This window comes from Canis aureus, chromosome 4 (genome assembly GCF_053574225.1).
Source record: "Canis aureus isolate CA01 chromosome 4, VMU_Caureus_v.1.0, whole genome shotgun sequence".
In the NCBI taxonomy this organism is placed as follows: Eukaryota; Metazoa; Chordata; class Mammalia; order Carnivora; family Canidae; genus Canis; species Canis aureus.
This window is the reverse complement of record NC_135614.1, coordinates 29,644,410-29,669,748: the sequence shown is the minus strand read 5'-3', so window position 1 is coordinate 29,669,748 and position 25,339 is coordinate 29,644,410. Positions and strand designations below refer to the sequence as shown.

At 43.9% G+C, this 25,339-nt stretch overlaps 1 protein-coding gene across 2 annotated transcripts in view; it reads left to right on the top strand.

The window, feature by feature from the left end:
• POLR3A (RNA polymerase III subunit A) overlaps nucleotides 1-25,339 on the top strand; it is a 50,554-nt gene that overhangs the window by 6,255 nt on the left and 18,960 nt on the right. For both annotated transcript variants that reach the window (XM_077895163.1, XM_077895162.1), the window contains exons 6-18: nucleotides 6,056-6,295; nucleotides 6,401-6,563; nucleotides 6,739-6,875; nucleotides 7,664-7,767; nucleotides 8,393-8,534; nucleotides 11,355-11,495; nucleotides 15,899-15,968; nucleotides 16,393-16,520; nucleotides 16,627-16,765; nucleotides 18,235-18,399; nucleotides 21,070-21,242; nucleotides 22,795-22,906; nucleotides 23,914-24,032. In XM_077895163.1, the coding sequence (XP_077751289.1) occupies nucleotides 6,056-6,295; nucleotides 6,401-6,563; nucleotides 6,739-6,875; nucleotides 7,664-7,767; nucleotides 8,393-8,534; nucleotides 11,355-11,495; nucleotides 15,899-15,968; nucleotides 16,393-16,520; nucleotides 16,627-16,765; nucleotides 18,235-18,399; nucleotides 21,070-21,242; nucleotides 22,795-22,906; nucleotides 23,914-24,032 (1,833 nt within the window). The remainder of the gene's footprint in view (nucleotides 1-6,055; nucleotides 6,296-6,400; nucleotides 6,564-6,738; nucleotides 6,876-7,663; nucleotides 7,768-8,392; nucleotides 8,535-11,354; nucleotides 11,496-15,898; nucleotides 15,969-16,392; nucleotides 16,521-16,626; nucleotides 16,766-18,234; nucleotides 18,400-21,069; nucleotides 21,243-22,794; nucleotides 22,907-23,913; nucleotides 24,033-25,339) is intronic.

Below are 25,339 nucleotides of genomic sequence, written 5' to 3'. Positions count from 1 at the left end.
TGGCACTCATACGTTGACAGTGGCAGTGTGAAAAGTTATCACCACTCCGAACAGCAATTTGATGATTTCTTATAACGACATCCACACTCACCATGTGATGTAGCAGTGTTGCTCTTCAGTATATACCCAGGGGAAATGAGTGCATTTGTACAAGAGCGTTTGTCACAACTTTATGACGAAAAGCCACAATTAGAAACAGCCTAGATGCCTGTCAACAGGAGAATAAACAAATTGTCATAGATTCACATGTTGGAATACTGTCCTGCAGTGAAAGAAGTAAACTCTTGACACACACAACCTGGTCACATGTCAAAATTCTGCTGAGAACAAGGAACTCTATACAGGAGGATATGTAGCTTACAATTCCATGTAAATCAAGTCCAAGAACAGTCCAGGTGATCTGTGGTGATAGATGTCAGGAGAGCAGTTACCCCTGGGGTGAGAGCTTGGTCCAGACTAAAAAGAAGTACCCGGGTCCTTGTAGGAAGAGATGAAGATATTCCATATTTTGATCTGAATACTATTGTGTATGTGTAAAAATGCGTCAGTCTCTCTAGGATTTACAGAATTTACTATATGTGAATTCTGCCTCAATGCAGGGAGGGTGGAGGCAGAGTTACAAGGAAAACGCTGAGCCTGGGAGGTGATAAAGGAGCCAGAGACCAGAGTCCCTGTGTGCTGTAAGAATGGACAGGAGTTAGGCACCTGGGTGGCTCAGTTGGTTAAGCGTCTCTCTTCAGCTCAGCTCATGATCCCAGCCTCCTGGGATTGAGTCCCACATCAGGCTCCCTGCTCAGTAGGGAGTCTGCTTCTCCCTCTGCTCTTACCCCCATTTGTGATCCATCTCCACCCCACCCCCCCAATAAATCTTCAAAAAGGAAAGAATAGGAGTTGACGATCAACCACCAGGTAGATAGGTGGGAGGAGAAGTAGTCAGCAGTGGGTGAGCAAGTGCCTGCACAGATGTGAAAATGGGAGTGATCCTGGAAATGGGAAGAGAGGTGTCTGTGACTGATTCAAGCAGAAATGTCTTCAGGGCAAGTAGGGCGAAGCTCCTGCAGAGGAAGTGAAGGTGTGGGCTGGGGAAGATGATCTTGCCCTTGTACAGCCATGAGAAGGCCACTTTCCAGGCTGGTGGCTGTGCAGAAAGCTGTCAGAAGCCTGGGGAGCATTGCTTCTTCCTCTGCCTGTGTCTCTGCCTCTCTCTCTCTCTCTCTCTCTCTCTCTCTCTCTGTGACTATCATAAATAATAAATAAATTAAAAAAAAAAAAAGGGGGGAACCCTGGGTGGCGCAGCGGGTTTAGCGCCTGCCTTTGGCCCAGGGCGCGATCCTGGAGATCCAGAATCGAATCCCACGTCGGGCTCCCAGTGCATGGAGCCTGCTTCTTCCTCTGCCTATGTCTCTGCCTCTCTCTCTCTCTCTCTGTGACTATCATAAATAATAAATAAATAAATAAGCCTGGGGAGCAGCCGCAGTTGTGAGCTTGAGGGGTGCCCAGGTTCTCCGAGGGGCGGCCTTACTTGCTAGCCCCTTGCATGCACTCTGCTGCTCCTGATCAGCCTCCATGACACCCCACCACCACTACTCCCTGCCAGCTCTCTGCCCAGGACCAGCATCCACTGTCTGTCCACACCCTGTCCACAATAGCACAATACTCCCATATGGCCTGGGAGGCATCTTGTTTGGGATAAGTCTCCTAAATGCCTCGTCTCTGGAGGTAACCCCCTCCTGTTTAAGAGTCATGAGTCTGGAGCATCCTAGGCATTCCCCCACTGCCACTACTTCCCTGTGTAGCCCATACCACCCTACCCAGATTTACACCCTAGGGGTGGTTCAAGGTAGTGAAAAGCTTTGATTTTGTGGTCCCATCAGAGATTGGAGCCCAGCTCTGCCACTTATTCTAGGACTTTAGACACGTGACCCAACCTGGTCGTGAGTTTCCTCAACTATCAACAGGAATTACAAGAGTATCTGCTTTAAGGCTATTGTAAGGATTAAGAGATGAATTCCAGATAAAGTGCCTGGTGCAGAGCAAGTGCTTAGGGCGCCATTACCCAGTTGCAGTAGCTAGCACTGCTGCTGACATCATCATAATGACAGGATGGGACGTCTGGGTGGCTCAGTCGGTGAAGCATCTGCCTTTAGCTCAGGTCATGATCCCAGGGTCCTGGGATCGAGCCATGTATTCAGCTTCTTGCTTAGCAGGGGGCCTGCTTCTCCTTCTCCCTCTGCAGCTCCCCGTTCTTATTCTCTCTGTCAAATAAATAAAATATTAAAAACAAAAGAAAGAATAGAAAAGGTTTAATAATGACAGGAGCACTGGCTGGCTTAGAAAAGCACGGGACTCTTGATCTTGGGTTTGTGAGTTCACTTCCCATGTTGGGTGTAGAGATAACTTAAAAATAACCTTTAAAAATAAATAAAAACAAATTTCTTTAGTGAAACTATATGATTTAGTTTACAACAGTAAAATTATAATAAAAAAAAAATAAGGAACCACAGTCAGAGTAAAGACAGATGAGGTTTCTTCTCTCCACATGTATGCTGGGAATCTGTCCATTGGCTTACCAACTCTGCTACCTCCCCTTCCTCACCAGACGCCCCCTTGCTTAAGCTTCTTTCCTGCAGCCTCCGCCCTCCCAACCCTTTGATCTTACCCTTTCCTCAGCCATGGGTCTATTGTCTGTGCCTCATGTAATACCTGTGTTCCATCTTGTATTTCTGCTGGCTTCTCCTTAAGTGTGGTCTGTAACGAGATCCGTTTTTCTGAGGTCCTATTTGAGGCCTTTCAAACAGGCTTGGAACAGTGGCAGGGCCTCCAAAATCATCAGAGACCATCAGCTCATCCTGATTCTTAGACCAGCTGCAAAGAAGGGAGGGGGTGAAACAGGAATTCACTATTGCCTGATTCCGAATGGCCCTTCCTTAGAGAGGGCCCCTTAGTCATCTTAGTGAACGAAGCAACAGTGAGTAACTTTTATCTTTTGTGGAGAGGGGTGTCATGCAGGTGGGTATACTGGCTTGAAGCTCATTAATCTCAGGATGGTCCACATCCTGACACGTTTACCTACCCGTTTAATTTCCAGGAACATGGAACCTCATGTACCTTTATGGGCAGCATATCATCCTTGAGTTGGAGGAGACCTTAGAGCAGTGGTTCTTGACCTTTTCTGGGTCACAGATCTCTTTAGGCACTGAACAAAAACTCTGGACTCTATCTCCAGAGGACTAGTGTATATCCATTCCCTATTTATTTATTTATTCATGAGACACACACAGAGAGGCAGAAACACAGGCAGAGGGAGAAGAGAAGCAGGCTCCATGCAAGGAGCACAACGTGGGCCTTTATCCCAGGACGCTGGGATCACAAACTGAGGCAAAGTAGACCCTCAACCACTGAGCCACCCAGATGCCCCTCTGCTGCCCATTTAAATGCAAATCCAGGAGTTGGTGGACCTGCAGGGAAGAGACTCTCCTTAGTGGTATGCCTGGGTGGTTCAGTCCCTTTGGTGTCTGTCTCTAAACATCAGCTCAGGTCTTAATCTCAGGGTCATGAGTTCAAGCCCTGCATTGGGCTCCATGCTGGGCATGGAGCCTGCTTTTAAAAAAGTGTCTCTACACAGAGGTTTAGAAATAAAGAGTTGGCTGGTCAACTTGTATGTTACTGACAAGGGGTTATTGGGATTATTTTCTGATGGGACTAGCATGTCACTAAAACTGGCCTTTTGATATATTAAAATTTTTTAAAAAGCAAAAAAAAAAAAAAGTGTCTCTATAAATGGCATCAGTCTTGCCCCACCCCCACCCCCAGATAGAAATGCTTTCCACAGCATCCCTGGACAGAGTGAGCGGCAGGCTGAGCTCTCTGCCACCCAGGACAGCCCATGGTCCCCCGAGGAGCCTCGGCTATTTGGATATTGTGCCTCGGACCAAACAGCCCTTCCTTCTATCTGTCCAGCAGTCCCTGACTTCTGTTTCCTAGTACATACCAGTAAGTCAGGGCTCTCTCCCCTGTGCCCTTTGGGAGGCTGATTTACCTCACTCTTGAGTGACAGCTCTGTCCAGGAACTGGTTTCTATACTCTGTCAGTCCTCCTGTCCTCCTGCAATGGCCTTCAGTTCAGTGATATTCTTGTATGACACTGATCTTGGTGCTGGAAGTAATGTCTGGCCATCATCTTGTCCCTAGAACTCTTAGTTTTAGATTTTCTTCGACTGCTTCAGGTGGCCCTGAGGTGTTCCTTGCTGGGAGGCAGGGAAGCTGAGCAAGGTAATTCTGTGGGCAGGGACCCTGACTGCAAAATTTCGAGCAGGATTCTTTCTTTCTCCCCAACCCCACTGCCATCTCCAGGGCAGGCCCACAGAAACCTCTTGTGACGGTATCCTAAGGGCAGTGGCTGTTCAAACATTTCTTTTTAATTTTTTTCCCTATCTCATTAAGTTATGCATAGCAAGTTCTGCTTGTGACATGTATTTTTTGTCACACAGTCATTGATCTCAAGAAAATGTAATTTGTTTTCTAAGATTTTATTTATTCTTGAAAGACACATAGAGAGAGACAGACACACAGGCAGAGGGAGAAGCAGGCTCCCTGCAGGGAGCCCAATGGGGGACTCGATTCTGGGTCTCCAGGATCACGCCCTGGGCTGAAGCCAGCGGTAAACCACTGAGCCACCGGGGCTGCCCGAAGAAATGTAATTTTTAGCACCAAGATACAAGCTGGCCATTCTTACTTTTTATCTTTTGAGTATTTCTGATCATGTGTGTAGTTCTTATAAGTAAGTTGTTATAGTATAGCACTTCTATAAAATAAAGTTAATACAAAGACAATATTATGGTGCCTAGGTGGCTCAGTCAAGTGTCTGCCTTCAGCTCAGGTCATGATCTGAGGATCCTGGGATGGAGCCCCTCTCCTGGCTCCCTGCTCAACAGGGAGTCTGCTTCTCCCTCTGCCTCTCCCCCGCTCATGTGCACGTGCATGCACGTGCTCTTTTTCTCTCAAATAAATGAATATTAAAATCTTTTTATTGGGCAGCCTGGGTGGCTCAGCAGTTTAGCACCGTCTTCATCCCAGGGCATGATCCTGGAATCCTGGGATTGAGTCCCACGTCAGGCTCCCTACATGAGACCTGCTTCTCCCTCTGCCCTTCAGCCCTGGGATGAAGGCGGCACTAAACTGCTGAGCCACCCAGAGTGCCCTAAAATCTTTTTAAAAGACAAAAACAATGTCTGTTCACTGCAGAAAATTTACATGTAAGCAAAGAAGTGAAAAGATTATACGGTCCAGGTACACCCAGATGACTCAGCAATAGAGGGTCTGCCTTCCACCCAGGCTGTGATCCTGGAGTCCCGGGATTAAGTCCTGCATCGGGCTCCCTGCACGGAGCCTGCTTCTCTCTCTGCCTGTGTCTTTGCCTTTTTCTCTCTGTGTCTCTCATGAATAAATAAATAAAATCTTTAAAATCTTAAAAATTTACACAGTCCATTCACCTGTAGACAGTATATTAACACCTTGCTAAATGTACGTTTCCTCTTTTCTGTTTAGCTGTACATTTTCCCCTAAATGAGATAATATTGTATACACACTTCTTTCATTTACCAATATTTTATGAACATCTTTCACGACCGTAGGTACGTTTGTGTAGTATCATTTTTTAAACATTAATAATTGCTCACGTGCAGATCTACTATGATGTTATCTAGCCAGCAACCTATCAGGCTGTTTACAACTCTTCACTATCAACAGCTGTAGGGAACATTCCTGTAGCTGAATCTTTGTGTTGATTCCTGAAGTCCTACCCTTTGGAATAATAATTAGGAGAAGTGGAATTACTGTTTCAAGTAGTTGGATTAATTGGAATAAAAGGTATGTACATGTTTAGGGCTCTGCTAGCATAGCATGATAGCATGTTTCCAACAGAAATTTCTGTCAGTGCTTATACTTAACTCTGAAGTAAGTGGTGGGTAGGGTAGAGAGCATGGAGAGGTAAGTAAACCTTTGCCAAAGCTGTTGAAAGTTAACACTTCTCCATTCTTCTTTTCTTCTCTCCATAGGAAAACTTAAACCCCTTAGTAGTACTGAATTTATTTAAACGGATCCCGGCCGAAGATGTCCCTCTACTTCTAATGAACCCAGAAGCCGGAAAGCCGTCTGATTTGATTCTCACACGACTTTTAGTGCCCCCTTTGTGTATCAGACCCTCCGTCGTGAGTGATTTGAAGTCTGGCACCAATGAAGATGATCTGACAATGAAATTGACAGAAATCATTTTCTTAAATGACGTTATCAAAAAGGTCAGAACTTCCAAGCCCTCTTAGGAGTGTATCTGTGCAAACACTCTTCATCAAGGTCAGGTTGACCCAGGTTCTTTTTTTTTTCTTCATTCTCCTCAACTTTAGCATCGAATATCAGGAGCGAAGACCCAGATGATCATGGAAGACTGGGACTTCCTACAGCTGCAGTGTGCCCTCTATATCAACAGCGAGCTCTCGGGCATTCCCCTCAACATGGCACCCAAGAAATGGACTAGAGGATTTGTCCAGCGCCTGAAGGGAAAGCAGGGTACGTTTCCAACAAAATGTACAGGAGACAGTCTGCTGCCTTTGTTATCTTTTTCTGGAGTGTTTGGCTTATCTAAATGGAAATCACGGACTTTCCTAGTTCCTTGTGGTCCTGCTATCGCCAAATAGCACATGTGTGTGCTGTGGAGACCTATGATGTGTCTTTATCGATTTAGGTCGATTTAGAGGCAATCTCTCAGGAAAAAGAGTGGATTTTTCTGGGAGAACAGTCATCTCACCTGACCCCAATCTCAGGATTGATGAGGTAGCTGTGCCAGTTCACGTGGCCAAAATTCTTACTTTTCCTGAAAAGGTAAGTACCATTTAGCCACTCAATTCTGTGTTTCTTTTTTTTTTTTTTTTCTATCAATTCTGTATTTCAAATCTAGTCTCTTATTTTTGAATTCCAAACGCTAGGCGATTGGAAAATCCCCAGTAACCCACACAGCCCACAATTTGGTATATGTGTTATCTTCCGGTTTCATAGATATGCCACCACATACAACATCTGTAACATGCACAGCCACAGGTGTGTCTGGCTTTGTATGCGTATATTCATATATATAGTTGATACACTCTTCTGCAACTTTTTTTTCCAAGTTGATTTGGAACTTATGTTTTTAAAGTAACTAAATGATAAGCACCACACCCAGTTAATTTTCTTGGGATGGATTATTATTTTTTAAAACCTTTTAATCACTGAGTCAAATACTTTGAATATTTTAAGGCTACTGATGCACAGCCATAAAGGCTGCAGCACGTTATAGTTAACTCACACTCCTCATGAGTGTAAAATGGTAATTATAGTAACTGGGGTATAGAAGGTCCCTATAGCTCAGTGTAGTCCACTCATTTTACTAATGTAAAGGACTTTGCTGTTTCACTCTGTCAGTGGTGAGTTCAGATTGGAACCTGAACTCCTGTGTGCCAGTCCCCTATTATCATTAAACTCAAGACCCTAGGCAGCAGGATGCCTGCAGTTGCCTTTCTTTCTCCTGGAATCACCCAAGGAAAGTGAAGGTTGAGGCGAAATTCAGGATAACGTACTAGCTTACAGAAACCTAACGGTATCTCCTTGTGTCCTCTTTTGCGTTCATGCAGGTGAATAAAGCAAACATCAACTTTTTGAGGAAACTGGTTCGAAATGGCCCTGAAGTTCACCCAGGAGCCAATTTCATTCAGCAGAGACATACACAGATGAAAAGGTAAATGCTGTCCCGATCTATATGTAACGACCTTTTCTAGACCAAGATCGCAATACTCAGCCACAGAATGCAGTCCAAAATACGTTTGTGACATTTTAGCCTCTAGAAAATACTGTTTAAATCACAATGATCCTAGGTACATCATTTGCTGTGTTTGCACATTGCATATACACAAAATGTCCATTTGTTCTCTAGCATTTATTATTGGACTTAGGTAGACAATGCATGGAGTTATGAAAACCAGTCATTTTCTATGTCGCATGAGCTCTCTGGGGTTACCTCAATGTCCTTACAACCTCGCTGCTGGCGCTGGCTTTTCACTGATCACTGGTGCCTTTTTATCTCTTGAGATAAACATAAGGTAAAATCATATCAATAGCACTGTGGGAGAAGCTGACTTGCTACTGCGTTTCTGTAATTCTAAGTTACAGCGTTTTTCGTATTTTAACATTTACGAGCTGAAAACTTATCTAACACCATGTTATAGTTTAACGGACAGGCTTGTGGAGGCACCTTTGATTTAGTAAAATGTGATCATTTTTGAGTCTGAATCCTGATGTGAAGACAGAGTGACTTAGTAAGGAGGCTCTGTTCTCACCAGTCATGTTTGTTATCACACATTTAGGTTTTTGAAGTATGGAAATAGGGAAAAGATGGCTCAGGAGCTCAAGTACGGGGACATTGTGGAGAGACACCTCATAGACGGAGACGTGGTGCTGTTCAACCGGCAGCCCTCACTGCACAAACTGAGCATTATGGCGCATCTGGTGAGTGTGAGGTTTCTGTTTTTATCTTCTGTCGGGTGGGAATTTGCTGGGTGTGTGATGCTAAATTCCCGACCCTTAAAATTCAGATTGCCAGTAATCTCAAAATTTTGTGACTTCTGATTTTTCTTTTCTCTCACTTTTTAGTTGGAGTGCAACTTTTACATTTCAAGCTTCCCTTCAGTGTTTTTAATACTTACAAAATCCACACACAACAGTGAAACAGAAAGGAGCTAATTGGAAATTAGCATCAAAGTGACTGGCATGATTCCACTTGCAAACAAAAATATATACATATGTGTGTGCACAGATTTATGTAAAATAGATATGGCAGGAAGTTGATTTCAGGTTTAACTTAGCATATTAACTATGGAACTAAACCGCTTAGGAGGTTTTTTGTCGCAGTGGCCCTCCAACGAAAACCTTCAAGCATATTTTCTTCAGTGGTGTAGTTTTGGAACAGTAGCAGTTCCTTTTTCTGGAGATTTAAAATGGAAATGAGATGCAACTTTAATTCGCTAAATATTCATAAATTCTATCTCTAAAGCCATTAAATCCATGAGCATTCACAGTGTTTAAACAGGCTTTTTGGATAGTTTTTCTAGAATTCAGTTTTTCACTTTAAGAACCCGTGTCTTTTTTTTTTTTTTAAGATTTTATTTATTTATTCATGAGAGAGACAAAGAAGCAGAGACACAGGCAGAGGGAGAAGCAGGCTCCCCGCAGGGGAGAGAAATATAAGAGAATAAATTAGAAAAAAGGTTGATAAACTTTCAAGGGAGGCACCAGGCTGAAGTATCTGATGCCCTAACCTCATTATAACTAAGAGTGGGGCAGCCAACAGCATGTGCCTCCTGAAATACGATGAGAGGAAGGGGTGCCTGGGTGGCTCAGTGGGTTAAGCATCTGCCTTCAGCTCAGGTCATGATCCCAGAGTCCTAGGATCACGACAGCTGAAGGCAGACACTCAACCACTGACTCCTGTAGACGTCCCTATGAACACATTTCATCGGTTTCTTTACTTAAGTGTAGAAATACCAAAGAAGCAATTTATGATAATGGGGGTTACAATTACGGGGATCTGGGGAGATGAAGAAAAGTGTTCCCTTTCTGGAAACCTTTGCTTGGCTTTGGGGCATTCTCAAAAATGTTTTTGTTTGAAAATTTTCAAATATATACAAAAGTGGAAAAAGTAGTATGAGGAAGTCATATATTCTCATTCTTTGTGTTTAATAATTTTCAAGATTTTGCCACAGCTATTTTCTCTCCCTTTTGTCTTTGATGACCCCAGATGCCGTGTCTTGTCTCCGTGTGTATTCAGTTTACTTCAGTAAGACACACATAACCACAGTGCAAGACCGCACCACACAAAATGAATGCTCAGTGCTTGGTATTGTCTGGCACCCAGTCCATGTTCACATTCGCCCACATATCTCAACAGTCTTTTCACAGCTAGTTTGTCCGATGCAAAGTCTGCACATGTCATTTCGTTGATAACATGTCTTCACTCTTGATCTAGAACAGCCCCTTGCTTTGATTTCATTGTTATTGAAAAACTCAGGTCATTTGTCCTAAAGAATGTCCCGTGTTCTCTATATGTATACACATGGCATTAAGAGTTTCTTCATTCTTCCTTTTATTCCTATAAACCGGACAGTAGCTCTCAAGGCAGGATCAGATTCATGTTCAACTTCTGGCAAGAATAGCTCCCAGGTGATGCTGGCTATTTCCTCTTGCCTGCTTGCTTGCCTGCTTTTTTAAATATTTTACTTATTTATATGACAGAGAGAGTGTGAGAGAGGGGTTGCTGCAGAGGGAGAGGGAGAGGCAGGCTCCCCGCTGAGCAGGGAGCCTGATGTGGGGCTGGATCCCAGGACCCTGGTATCATGACCTGAGCCGAAGGCAGATGCTTAACCCACTGAACCACCCAGGCACCCCTTCCTCTTGTCATATTTCAGGAGGCACATGCTGTTGGCTGCCCCGCTCTTATTTATGCTGAGGTTAGGGTATCAGATACTTCAGCCTGGTGCCTCCCTTGAAAGTTTCTTTATCAACCTTTTTTCTAATTCTTTTTTTCTTTCTTTTTTTTTTTTTTAAGATTTTATTTATTTATTCAGAGAGAGAGAGAGACAGGCAGAGGGAGAAGCAGGCTCCATGCAGGGAGCCCGATGTGGAACTTGATCCCGGGTCTCCAGGATCACACCCCAGGCTGCAGGCGGCGCTAAACCGCTGTGCCACCGGAGCTGCCCTAATTTATTCTTTCATGTTTAATATCTACCATTTGTATAATGAAGAATTTTTTCTTATGAACTTTTTTGCTTACCCGAAAATACAATTCCTGAAGGAAAGGCAGCATAAATGCCTGATTCTTTTTCCTTTATTATCAGTTTTTTTGAGGAGCAGAAAGTTGGTGTTCAGTTTCTTCCGGTTGAGTTGGTTTGGGTTTTTTGTTTGGTTTTGCTTTCCTTTTTTCAGTGTCATTATAAACTCATGCACTTTTATTTAGTCAATGTGTTTTAATCAGCTTCTGCCATTAATCTGTTTGATATCAAACCGTGACATCATTGGCCAGCAGAGCCCTTTCTTGTGGCTCCTAGGTTGGTGTTTGCTTTGTGTTAAACTCATTGCATTGTTGCGATCTAATAAAGCTACTTGAATAAATCCACAAGTGACGTATTATCACTTGACAGAACATACTAGAAATTTATTTCCTTCACCAAAAGTGTCTAGTTCTCTAGGAAGCCATTTATTAATGTTTCAAAACTATGAAGTTTTTGGATAAATGACTAAGTCGTTCTCTCTCTCTTTTTTGGTATTCCACAGGCCAAGGTCAAGCCCCATCGGACCTTCAGGTTTAACGAGTGTGTCTGTACACCCTACAATGCAGATTTCGATGGTGATGAGATGAACCTTCATCTTCCTCAAACAGAGGAAGCTAAAGCAGAGGCCCTTGTTTTGATGGGGGTAGGTAGGATGGCAGCCTCACTTTTATATAACAGCCCAAAAGGAGGGGAAGGGGGGTGGATCCTGTTTGAAAGCACCCTGTAGCATGTAAGGAAGTGTCTGCGACTGGTGGAGAGTCGAGTATTTTCTGACCTATAATGTGCATCTCTAAGGGAAAGTACCTACCCAAGCACCAGCTGTGAAAAGATAAGGGTGTACCTAGTATCTTGACTGTTGGGTGGCGTGGGAAAAGTAGATGTTCTACACAGGTGGATTTTTTTTGGTAGCTGAAGGTTCTTTTTTTTTTTTTAAAGATTTTATTTATTTATTCATAGAGATGCAGAGAGAGAGAGAGAGAGAGGCAGAGACACAGGCAGAGGGAGAAGCAGACTCCATGCAGAGAGCCTGACGTGGGACTTGATCCAGGGTCTCCAGATCACGCCCTGGGCTGCAGGCGGCGCTAAACCGCTGCGCCACCGGGGCTGCCCTGAAGGTTCTTTTAAGTACAGATATGTTTTACTGAATGTTCTGAGTGAAAACCTTCCTACAGTATATTTCATGATTGCTGGTAATCTTAAGGACACAAAATCATTTTGTAGAGGTTAGGTCTTCCCTTTTCCCCAGTATTCTGGTTTTCTGTGCTACGGGCTGATTTGTCTGTAGCTGTCAGTGCTCCTACGTTCAAAACACTTTTCACCATTTCTGATTCATTCTTTTTAAATCTGTTTTAGTTTAGGGTGTTAGTATTGATTCTAAAGTGAAGGCGATTAAGTTCTACAAGCAAATCTATTACACTACAGGAGTATTCAGCGGGGACAGGCAGGAGGGGCTGCATTCTTGGCCTCTGCCTGGGTTCTTTATGCCTGAAGTTGATACAGCTTTTCTGGTAAAGCAGAGTATGTACTGTGGTACATATTTTGTGTACGGACTTAACTACTAAGAAATTCACGTGGCTGAAGTACACTGTGGTCTTCAGTTTTTTTAAAACACTGATTCTTACTTATTCAAATGTTCCAGCATAGTGGAGTTACTTAAATAACATAAGAGGTTTACTTTTTTTTTTTTAAGATTTTATTTATTTATTCATGAGAGACAGAGAGAGAGGGAGAGAGGCAGAGACACAGGCAGAGGGAGAAGCAGGCCCCATGCAGGGAGCCTGACGTGGGACTCGATCCTGGGACTCCAGGGTCACGCCCTGAGCCAAACCACTGAGCCACCCAGGGATCCCCCCCAACTCTGTTTTATCTCCAGCTCTTTTTATCTGTTTGTTCCTTATCCATGAACGTAGATATTTGTTATGGTCATGATTTGTGATAGCCTGTTTTCCTTTTTTACTACTTAATGTATTACAAATGCCCCCTTGTGGGTGTCTGGGTGGCTCAGTCAGTTGAGTGTATGACTCTTGGTTTCGGCTCAGATCGTGATCTCAGGATTGTGCGATCAAGCCCCACATGGGACATGGAGCCTGCTTAAGATTCTCTCTCAAAAAAAAAAAAAATTAAGATTCTCTCTCTCCCTCAGCCCCTCCCCCCGCTTTAAAAAGATTAATAATATAAATTTAAAAATTAAAAATGCGGGCAGCCCCGGTGGCCGAGTGGTTTAGTGTCACCTTCGGCCCAGGGTGTGATCCTGGAGATCTGGGATCGAGTCCCACATCGGGCTCCCTGCATGGAGCCTGCTTCTCCCTCTGCCTGTGTCTCTGCCTCTCTCTTTCTCTCTCTCTCATGAATAAATAAGATATTTTTTTAAAAAATTAAAAATGCCCCCATTTGTTGTAAAGTCTTCATGATTATCCATTAAAATGGCTTCACAGTATTTCACCAAGTTAACACACCAAGATTCGTCTACCTTCTGTTGAACTTTTTTTTTTCTTTTATTCATGAGAGACAGAGGCAGAGACACAGGCAGAGAGAGAAGCAGGCTTCTCACAGGGTGCCCAATGCAGGACTCAATCCCCAGACCGGGATCACATCCTGAGCCAAAGGCAGACATTCAAACACTGAGCCACCCAGGTGTCCCCCTTCTGTTGAAAATTTAGGGTATTTTCCCTATTTCAATACGAGGATGAATCCCTCAAGGGCCATCTTTGTGCATTTGGAGTCTTTCTTCTGAACTATTTCTCAGCCTTTTAAAATTATTTTGGTTGATGTGTATTGAGTGCCTGGGTGCCAAGTATTCTTCTAGGAATGTAGCATAGAATAAGGAAATCAAAGTTCTTGTTCTCCTTCCTTTTCAAGTAGGGAGAGGTGGAGAATAAATATAAAGTAGGTTAGGTGGCAGTAAGTGCTGAGAAGAAAGGAACAAAGCACAGAAGGAGGAAAGAAAATGAGAGGGGTCCTATTCCATAGAGGTTGGTCAGGGAGGGCTGTTGGAATGATAACACTTGAACCAACTTCTGAAGGAAGTGAAAAATTGAGTAGCATGGCTGTCAGCAAAAGAACAGTCCAAGCAGAGGAACAATAGGTGCAAAGACCCTGTGGTATGATCATTCCCCAGCAGGACAAGAGGCTAGCCTGTCTCCTCCTAAGCCTCAGTATTGTAGCAGTTGTGATGAGCGCTGTGTTGGGTGCTGGTGGACAGCAAGAGAGAAGATGATGGAGAGTGGGTGGCCACCATCCAGTTCTGCGCTCCCACTGTCAAATGGTGCGTTGATGCTCTTTCTGGTCTCGTGCTCTCATTGCTGGTAAGCTCTCCAGAGGACATAATCAAGAGTTGTAAAGCATTAGAAACAGGCGATGTCCACCAATAAAAAGTAAGATTAAATTATGTCCCATTCATACCACAGAATCCCGTGCAGCCCTTAGAAATGATGATACAGTTTGTAGAGTTATTCACATGAAAGCTATTTATGATTTATCTTTTTTTTAAAAGAACAGGCTGTATATATGACATGATCCTACTTTGTTTGGTAAAGAGAAGCTTCTCTGTAAAAACGTTTATAGCCGGAAGTTGGAAGGCTTATATACCAAAATCCTATAACAGTGGTTCTTTTGGTTTGGCAGTTCCATGCAGAGATGTTTTTTGGGATTTTTTTTATTTTTTCACCTTTTTTGTGTGTTTATTTTTTTTATATATAGAACATACTATTTTGGTAATAAAAAGTAATGTTTAGAATGTTGCTAGTGATAACAGCTCTGTAACTGATAGCTAGTGATAACATCCTGTCACCAACCAGTTGGACTTTAGCATTGACTTTTGTCAAAATAACATACCTTATTGGTTACAAATGACAATAAGACACAGGATCCAAGGATATTGGGATGGAAGGATATTTAGTTACCATCAGGACAAATCCCCTCAATTTCATGTAAGAAAATTATCTTGACTCAGCAGTTCTGACTCAATGGAGTGGGTATGGTTCTAGCCTGAGTGTAGTCCCAAGTTACCCTGGAGACTTGCAAAATATGCAGATCTCCGCTTCATGTGCTCAGCCCCCAGACCACCTCCTTATCTTACCACAGAGATTCTCGAAAGCAAGCATGAATAGCTGTCTTCCAGCCCTAGTTGGAGGATCACTGCTGTGCTGAGAGAGCAGGTCTCTCCCTTGGATAGCCTTTCACTCCAGGTGAGATTGCCCAGACAACCCATAAATAACACAAGTATCTTCACATCAAGATTTGAGCAAATTTATATGTCAGTTATGTCTCAACAATAGCAAAAATTGAGCAAATGCACTCTGATGCACAGAATGTTTAAACTTGTTAATTATGCCCTGAACACCCAGCCCCCTTTTTGCTCAGTGTAGGTACTCATTAAATTTTGATTAAATCCTGTTGTTAATTATTATTATTAGAAAGCCAAGAGAAGTTCAGCAGTTCTGCCATCATTTTGGAGAGGTATGAAATTGATTGACTTCAAAGATGACAGTGCTACTACTCATCATTCATAGAAGTGAATTTTTTTTGGAGAAATGAATTTATTAATAACTATGAAGTCTTACATATATGGAATTCTTGTAGGAATCCAAAACAAGGGATGCCTGGGTGGCTCAGTGGTTGAGCATCTGCCTTCAACTCGGTGTGATCCCAGGGACCTGGGATCGAGTCCCACATCAGGCTTCCCGCAGGGAGCCTGCTTCTCCCTTTGCCTATGTCTTTGCCTCTCTCTGTCTCTCATGAACAAATAAATCTTTAAAGAAAAGGAATCCAAAACAACTTCACTCGGTATTTATTTCAGTGTTGGTAGGAACATATGAGGCCCATTGCTTATTTCCCCTCAACAGATAAAGGAACGAGGAGCTGGTGACAAAGCTGGGATTGAACCCCCTGGCTTACCTTTCTCAGCCTCTTTTTTTTCTGCTCACCGGCCATTCTTTATTTATTTACACCAGTTCTGAGTCTTTGTGGTACAGTTCTGTGGCTTGCATCACGCAAGCCGAAGAACGTCCAGGAATGGCTAACATATTGTGTTTGTTTTGCCTTCAGACCAAAGCAAATCTGGTAACACCGAGGAATGGAGAACCACTGATTGCTGCTATTCAGGATTTTCTAACAGGTGTGTTGATGAATTTACTTGAAAGGAGACTGGAACACCAGGATTCTCATTCACGGTGAATCATGTCACAATTTAAAATGCTGTTTAATTTCCTGCACTTAATTCTGTTGTTTGTGTGCCAAGTGTGACCGTGAACTGACTTGAGAGATTTAGTATTGGCTGGTTATGCGTGGGATCAGTAAGCATGTGTTGAGCTTGTAAGGTACACTAGACATTTTTCTAAGCACTAGAGATACGGCAGTGAGGCAGAAAGGTCCCTCTCCTTGTGGACCTTCAATTCCAGTGGGAACAGGGAGCCAGCAAGCAGTGGTATGTTTTAAATCACTCTTAGTAATAGTCCAAATCCATTTTAAAATTGAAACCTTGTGATTCTCTCATAATTTCATTCCATTTCTTTGTTTTGTGTTGTTTCCAACATTCGTAGGTGCCTATCTCCTCACCCTTAAGGACACTTTCTTTGACCGTGCCAAGGCTTGCCAAATCATTGCTTCGATACTGGTTGGCAAGGATGAGAAAATTAAAGTTCATCTCCCACCCCCTACGATATTAAAGGTTTGTGTGGGAACTGGAGGTGCTGGTGACAGATTAGCCCATGAGCACTCTGCAGTCTTGAGACCAGGCTCAGCCAACTGATGCTGTTGCTTCCTTTGTCCTGTAGCCTGTCACCCTGTGGACGGGAAAGCAGATCTTCAGTGTCATCCTCAGACCTAGCGATGACAATCCAGTGAGGGCCAACCTCCGAACCAAGGGCAAGCAGTACTGTGGCAAAGGAGAAGATCTCTGTGTCAATGATTCCTGTGAGTTAAGACAGCAGAGTGGGAAGGGGTGGAAAACAGGTGGCCAATGACCACCTTCACATATTCACATAGCAAGCAAATCCAAGGTTTCTCTTAGGAAGTTTATCCTTCGGGGAAATGTAGTTGATATTTTTCCTCTCAGATGTGACTCCATTTCTCTAAAAGATAGAGATCATGTAGATACGGGATCCAGTGATTAGAATGTTTTCCAGAGCTCTAGATGTGACTAGTTTCTGTAAATCAATGCAGTTTGTTTGTTTGTTTGTTTGTTTTTGCCATCAGCAAGGAATGTATTTAAGGAATATAATTTAGTCACTTTACATCCCCAGATGTGTTCATGGCTTAAAAATATAACTAGTAGGTCTGTTTACTGCCTCTCGAGTTCTTTATAACATGAAGATCAGGTGTAACCATGAATGAGAGAATTTAAATGTTAAACCATTTGAGTCATCCAGACTAACTCAACTTAAAGTATGGTCCAGAGACCAATGCCATTCAGGCAGCGTTTTGTTTGTGGCGTGAGCTCCTCTGCTCCCCCCAGACTACTACTAATAAGCAGTTCCCAGCAGGCTAGTCTGAACGGCACGGACTTGGAATGGGCTTTGCTAACGAGGCCTTGTGACAAGAAATGGATCTCCAGGACTCTGCACTGAAGAACTGAACTGCAGAGTCTCCGAAGGCCAAGAAGATCAAGATATCTGTTGTTCTGTCATGAGGAGTAAATGTTTTGAAGGGCACTGATTTATCTCAGGTTTCTGACCATTACTTTGAAAATACACTCTCTGGCCTTTTAAATGTTTTGGCTTCTTGTTTTAGATTGTATTTTGTTTCTACCTAGATGTGAATTTCATTTTGTTGTATAGGCTCTTCACGGTGACGTTAGTTTTCATTCTCTTGGGTGAATAACAAAGTGCTTTACAGTTTATAGGGTACTTTGTTGAAAATGATATCATCAGATGCTCAAAATATCCTTGTGACATAAAGATGACAAGTGGTTAATACTGTCATTCTCAGTTCACAGTTGAAAATGAGGGTCAAGTTGTACATTTTGGAGTTAGGATTGTAAGGTAACTAACTGGGCTTTTCATGCTTTTTAAAAGTCCCTAGATTTTTCTTTTTTCTCCTCAAACATTTTTTTTTTAAGATTGATTTATTTATTCATAATAGACATTGAGAGAGAGAGAGAGAGAGAGAGAGACACAGGCAGAGGGAGAAGCAGGCTCCATACCGGGAGCCCGACGCAGGACTTGATCCCGGGACTCCAGGATCACGCCCTGGGCCAAAGGCAGGCGCCAAACCACTGGGCCACCCAGGGATCCCTCCTCAAACATTTTTAAGAGAATTTTTATTCACTCTGCTATAATTTTCAATATGAGAATGTGTTTTTCTCAACTGCCCTCACACTGGTTTTGGAACGAGGCTAAGTATTAAGTAATTGTTTAAGTGCACGGTCATCGTTATCCTTGCAGATGTTACTATCCAGAACAGTGAGTTGATGAGTGGCAGCATGGACAAGGGAACACTGGGGTCAGGATCCAAGAACAACATTTTTTACATTTTGCTGCGAGACTGGGGGCAGAACGAAGCGGCCGATGCAATGTCGCGGCTTGCCAGGCTGGCTCCTGTCTACCTCTGTGAGTATTTCTGCATCCTCGCTTTACTGTTGTGTTGTACTTGCTGAGGTCTTAGGGGCTTTGTGCTGTTTTCTTCTTTCCCTTAAGCTCCCCACTCCCACACACCACACACATACCTGCACACGGGAAAGGAGACTTCCTCCAGGCTAAATCATCTGTTCTTTGCTCCACGAAATTAGCTCAGTACTGACTGGTCCGGTTCAGATTTGAATTTGCTCTTGATTTCTTGTTTTACATGCACGGTAGCTCCCTCTTGGCCATCAGACAGGGTCATTAGACCAAGGGTCATTCACGGGCTGCTTCCCAGGTGCCCGTGCTCTGGGTGCAGCCCTCTGGGCCCTCGAGACTCAGCTCTGCCAGGTCCCTCAAGTCTTTCCCCTCTCGCCTTGCACTGTTCTGTTCCCTTAGTTAGCTTGTGTTTGTGCATGCTCTAGCTCCAGGTTTTTACATGCCCAAAAACATTCGCATTCAACTCCTATACTTGATCGATTCTTTGGCTGGGTATGGAATTCTGGATTGAATTTTATCTTTCCTTGGAATTTTGAAGGTCCTGCCCTACTCTAGCCTTCAAAGCTGCTGTCAAAGTGGATTTCTATTCTTATTTTCACATTGTTGTATCTATCTTTTCATTCTGGAAGCTTTGAGAATCCTCTGTTTTTGGTGTTCTGGAGGTCCACAGTGGTAGACCCTTAGTATGGGTCTTTTTCATTTATTGTGCTGGGAGCTCTGGGAGCTCTCTTAATATGCTGCCATGTGTCCTTCAGTTGTGGAAATTTTCTCATTTTTGGTTCAATTTGGTTTTGGGGTTTTTGTTGGTGGTGGTTACTGGTAATTTTCTAACCTCAATTTTCTGTTCTTTATTCTTGGAATTCCTGTTCATTGTATAAGTAGATCTTCTAGATTGACTCTCTAATTTCCTTATCTTCTTTTCCCTGTTGTCTCTTTGTTTTTTGATTCCTTTATCTTTTAAAGTAATTCTATTGATTTTTTTCTAACTATCATTTATTTAGCTTCTAACCATAGTCTCCATTATTCTTTTTTTTTTTTTTTTTTTTAATTCATGAGAGACACACAGAGAGGCAGAGACAGAGTCAAGGGAGAAGCAGGCTCCATACAGGGAGCCCGACGTGGGACTTGATCCCTGGTCTCCAGGATCAGGCCCTGGGCTGAAGGCGGCGCTAAACCGCTGAGCCACCTGGGCTGCCCCTCCATTATTCTTACTTGCAGGTAGTTTTCTGCTTTTCTGGGTTGTTTTGTTTCTCTCTCTCTCTCTCTCTTTTTTTTTTAAGGCTTCCTTTTCTAGATTTCCAGATATATCTTCTCTGTCAGACACAATATTTTTCATAGTTTTAATTGCTCCCTAAATTTTCTTGTTTTCTCATTGGTTTCATTTTTCTGTGCATTTGTTATCTTCAGTCTTTCATGTTGAAGGCTTTCCTCAAATATCTGGTGGTCTCTGGCTATCCATTCTTACTTTTAGGAGTGAGACCCCAAACACTGATAGGAAGTAGAGCCTATTGGTTGACAGGCTTCTCTGTTCCTTGATTGAGCTTCAAGTCAACATTTTTATTGAGGAACTTGCCAAATATCCCTATCAGTAATGCTTTTCTCAAGGAAGCTTGGTTTCTCCAGGAACATATCTTCTAATCTCTGCTTCTCCTCCCAACCCCCAGTATTTGAGACCTGCTTGCTAGGATTCTGAGAGCTGGACAGGGAAAGGGGCTGAGGGATCACAGCCATGAAATATACTTTGCCTCATGCCCTGCTTTCCAGTCATCCCCATCTGCCTGCACCTAGTATCCCCAGTCCAGGGCTCTCTAATTCCATTAGTAAACTGCCATCTCTCACAGGAAAATACTGATTTTCCACCAGGTTTCTTTATTGCCAACACACAAAGTATCTCCATCTCCAAGCATCTGCAGAAGCTTGTGGTACCATTTCTGAGCCTTTCCAGACTTGTGAGTCCTTATTTCCACAGCAAGTCTTAGGCATCGTTTCCTCACACTGCCAAGCGAGGTGCCTCTCGTCCACTCTCTTTCTACATATTAGGGGTAGGATTATTGGTGGTATATAGTTCCCTCAGTGGTGGGGTTTTTCTGTGTTTTGGAATGATTTCTGAAGAGGGAAAAAGGTGTGGGCAGAAAGGTCTCTGAGATGGTGTCCTAGAACAAGAAGTCAGGTGACTCACTTTCTATTGCTTTCTCCGGCTGCTTTTCAGTATTATATTAATATCAGTCCACTTTATATTGTAGTTAATTGGAGCCATTACTTGCTCCCCACTGGGTTGTAAGGTCTCTGGCCAGTTTCAGTGAGTCTTGGTCATTTTTATATAATTCAGTGGGGACTGACATGATACGTTATTATTTAAGTGGGTCATGACATGTTTTCTTTTTTTTTTTTTTTTTAATTTTTATTTATGATAGTCACAGAGAGAGAGAGAGAGAGGCAGAGACACAGGCAGAGGGAGAAGCAGGCTCCATGCACCCGGAGCCCGATGTGGGATTCGATCCCGGGTCTCCAGGATCATGCCCTGGGCCAAAGGCAGGTGCCAAACAGCTGCGCCACCCAGGGATCCCATGACATGTTTTCTGAAGATGTAAACTTGTTTCCACAGAATAGGTTGACTAACACTCACGATCCTTTCTGCTCTACCTGCCAACTATTCTGCAGCAAACCGTGGATTCTCAATTGGGATTGGTGATGTCACACCTGGTCAAGGACTGCTCAAGGCCAAGTATGAGCTGCTGAATGCTGGCTATAAAAAATGTGATGAGTACATCGAAGCCCTAAACACAGGCAAGCTGCAACAGCAGCCTGGTTGCACCGCTGAGGAGACTCTGGAGGTGAGTCAGGCCCTGTAGGTGGGTTAGCCACTTTCTATGCATGGGGTTGTGCTGCAAGCCTGAGGAGGAGGTAACAGAGGGGAGGGGGAAGTAAATGCAATGGCTTTAGCCCTAGGGGAGGATCTTCAATCAGATCCTTTACATCCCCAGCAGCTCTCATGTTCTAGGTAGCGAAACATGGCCACCTGTTCACTCGACCACACGGGGCTGCTCTTGTTCCGCCATCACACTTAGACCCTTCTGTAACTGGTACTCCAGCACTTCTGCCCTTTCTGTTTCTAGCATCTTTCGAGGATAGACCAGCAGCCACAGCTCTTTAAATGGATGATCTTTGATGGGACCCCTGGCTGGCTCAGTTGGTAGAACATACCACTCTTGATCATAGGGTTGTAGGTTCAAGCTCCACGTTGGATATAGAGATTACTTTAAAATCTTCAAAAAACAAAACAAACATCAGCAGGTGGTCTTTGAAAGAAACTTGGACACAGAAGAGGGAAGATTCATGCCTGAGAGTCCCTTGCCTGTCCGCTGCCCCTGTCACGTTTGAAACTAGGTCAGCTGAGAACTTGACCAGCAAGTGTCAGAATGGGAACGGCCACCAGCCTCTGAAGCCCTACGCTCTCTCTCAGCCTGGGTCAGCGGTCTGATCGTACCAGGATCTTTCCTGGCTCTCTTCTGTCTTCCCTGCAGCCCCTGGCCCAGGGCTTTCACTTACCTAAGTGTGGAAGAACAGCTTAGCAGTCAGAAGTTTTCTGATGAAAGGGCTTTTTGTGAACTAGAAAGAAAGCAGAGTTGTAAGCGCTATTCACCCTTAGCTCATTCTTAATCTCACTGTGTCTTAGAGAAAGAAATGAAGGTTTCTCACTGGTACTACCTGGAAAGTTACTTGGGGCTCCAGCAGCCTTTGGTTTTAATGGAACTGTGGCCCTTCACTGATTCAGCATCTTAAATTGTGAGTTGAGAAAGGACAGCCTGTGGAAGAGCTCATGGACTAGAATATTCTTGTAGAGTCTCCTTATCACATGCTCAATTTATGGGAATTCACGTGTGTGCTTGAAAAGTAAAAAACAAGCGGTAAATGTTATATATAGTTCAAGCCATTCTGCTTTATCATGTGCTACACATTACCTTACTTCATGCGCGGATTTAGGCAGATGTTTGTCTATAAAGTGATACACGTACACATGTATTGTGGTATAGGGCACTATATACAAAACCATTTGCATTCTATCTCATGGGTCATTTATTTATTTTTATTTTTTCCTCATGGGTCATTTAAAGGATTTTAAAAACAAGGATGTTTCAAGGTTTTATTACTAATAAAACCTTTTTTTTTTTTTTTTACCTTAAACACTGGTTTTAGAACCTTGTGGAAGATATGGGTCTTTATAGATAAGCCATATTGGTCTTCAGAGGCTCAAAAATCTGTCTTTTGGAAATCTGACATCTGGCTTAAATTTTTTCAAATTTCATTAAATGTCAGCTTAACCATGGATAAGTGGCAGAGTCCCCATGCACCTCTCCCCCCCCCCCCACACTGCCCCCCTGCCAGGCTCTGATCCTGAAGGAGCTATCTGTGATAAGAGACCATGCTGGCAGCGCCTGCCTCCGGGAACTGGATAAGAGCAACAGCCCGCTCACCATGGCTCTGTGCGGCTCCAAAGGTGAGTGCTTCTCTGGCTGCGCTGAGGGGGCTGGCCGGTTTTGTTCCAGGAAGTGGCAGGCATCAGAACTTCAGACCTGTCGTTTATAAGAGCGTATCTTTTTTTTTTTTTTTTTTTTTTAAGATTTATTTATTCATTCAGAGAGAGCGAAGAGAGGCAGAGACACAGGCAGAGGGAGAAGCAGGCTCCATCCATGCAGGAAGCATGATGTGGGACTGGATCCTGGGTCTCCAGGATCACACCCTGGGCTGCAGGCGGCGCTAAAGCCACCGGGGCTGCCCAAGCATATCTTTTTAAATCACATGTATCGAAAAAGACTTAATTATTTGCATTTTAGTAATTTAACTCATTTGGAGGAATTTGCATAATATATGTGGATTTCTGAGCTCAAGGGTGCTTCAGGCAAACTTGATCTTATTTTTTAAAAACTTTCTGAATTAATTAGTATATTTATTTAGTGATGTGGCAAAACAGTTTAATTTCATAGTTATTTAGGACCTAAAGGCACTAGGCTTGGTGGTACTGCTCTCAGATTCAGAACCTCCATGCTTCTCTCTCTGTAAATTTTTTTCGCCAAATAATGTCCAGGTTTGCTGCTTTTCCCCCCAATATTCTTCCTGCTCCTGGTATACGTATATCCCCCCTCATTCCTGTGTCCTTCCTTCCCCCTCTTCCACTTACTTTGGAATTCCTCTCCAGCCCCTTTTATGTCCAAATCGGAGTGCCTTCCAAAAGGTCAGCCTGGTTGTGGGCTGCCCTGCCCTGCGGTATTTCCTCCAACCCCCTTACCCCCCAAGTGCTGGCTCCCGGCTGAGCACCACCAGCCCTCCTCCAGCCTTTGTTCTGTTATGGAGGGCCCTAGCCCGTGGTGTTCTCATTCTGGCCTTTCCTGTCCCTAGACTGTGAGCCTGCTATATTGTGTTTCTGCTTTATCCTACAGACCTGCTCATACTTGGGTTAATGTTACTTTGGTTAATGAACATTACATTCCTGAACTGTTTCCCCAGGTTCTTTCATTAACATATCACAGATGATTGCCTGTGTGGGACAGCAGGCCATCAGTGGCTCTCGAGTGCCAGATGGCTTTGAAAACAGGTCGTTGCCTCACTTTGAGAAACACTCAAAGGTAAGTGTAGTGGCTCATACAGAACTTTGAAGGGCGACCAACGGCACACGAGAGTGACCAGAGCCGGTGCCCCCAACTGAGCCGCTCCTAGAGGGGGTGTGTCAGGGCAGGGCTGCTCAGGGGTCTTCCCTCGTCATCCCAGACTGAGTCACGTAGGAGCCTTGGTAGACCTGCAGCTATAAAACTGGATCAGTGCCCACTTCTGAGTTTTCTCTCCAAGGAGGAAGATTTCAGGGTCCTAGCCACCTTTCATTCAGTAATTAAAATGTAAGGTTATCTCATGCATGATCAGTCTGTATGCTTATTTAGGGGGCACTGACATCAAAGTTTGGGGATTTAAAAATAATGATAAGAGAAACCACCCTAAAACCACCAAGAAATTCCAGATTCTCCTCTCAACTTCTCAAACTCAGTTGTTTTGTTTGTTTGTTTGTTTGTTTGTTTAGGGTGGGGGGTGGAGGGAGCACATGCGAGCAGAGTGGGGGGGCACGGGGAGAGGGAGAATCTTAAGCAGGCTCTGCATGCAGCACAGAGCCTGATTCAGGGCTCGATCTCACAACCCTGAGATCATGATCTAGGCCGAAATCAAGAGGAAGACACTTAATCAACTGAGCCACCCAGGTACCCCTCAAATTCAGTTTTTAAATGACCTCTGGGTTTCATTGGCTCTGGGGGCTTGAGCACTAGTGTAAGCAGACAGACAAAGATCGACACATCTGTGCTGGGCTTTCTCTGGAACTCAGGGGCAAACAGCTATTCTAGTTGAGGAACTTAAAGTAGGTTTGGTCACTCAGATTCTGGATTGGGAGTTCTTATTCCCATTAAAGCACAGATGCCCCAGCTGCCCCTGTCCCATGGCACTGCGGGGTTTCCGTCCAGCCCCTCCCGGGGAGACAGGACTGCTGTACTGAGAGTGAATAGGTACTCTCTATATCCACACAGCCTCAGGAACATTTTATGGTCTCTGCCCAAGATCAGAATTCACTAGAAGTCAGACAACCAAGTGGTCACTGGAATGGTGCCTGCCGTGCCTGTCAGGCTCACAGGTCTAAGGGAGCCTGACTGGTGTAGGGGAGAGGCTGGGGGCATCCAGACTTCTTAGTCCACTTGCCTGCTGCCACCACCAGCAACAGCCTTGACTGGGACCCCACCCTCGCTTGTCTCTGGGCAGGATAGCATATGCCAAGCTGTTCTCATTTAGGACAGGGCATGTAAAGTCTGCCCTTTCACTAGAGCACGTTGACCAGATATTTATAGCCTAAAGGTGGGGCATTCTTTGATTTGAATGGGGTTTGAGGTTGTGGGCG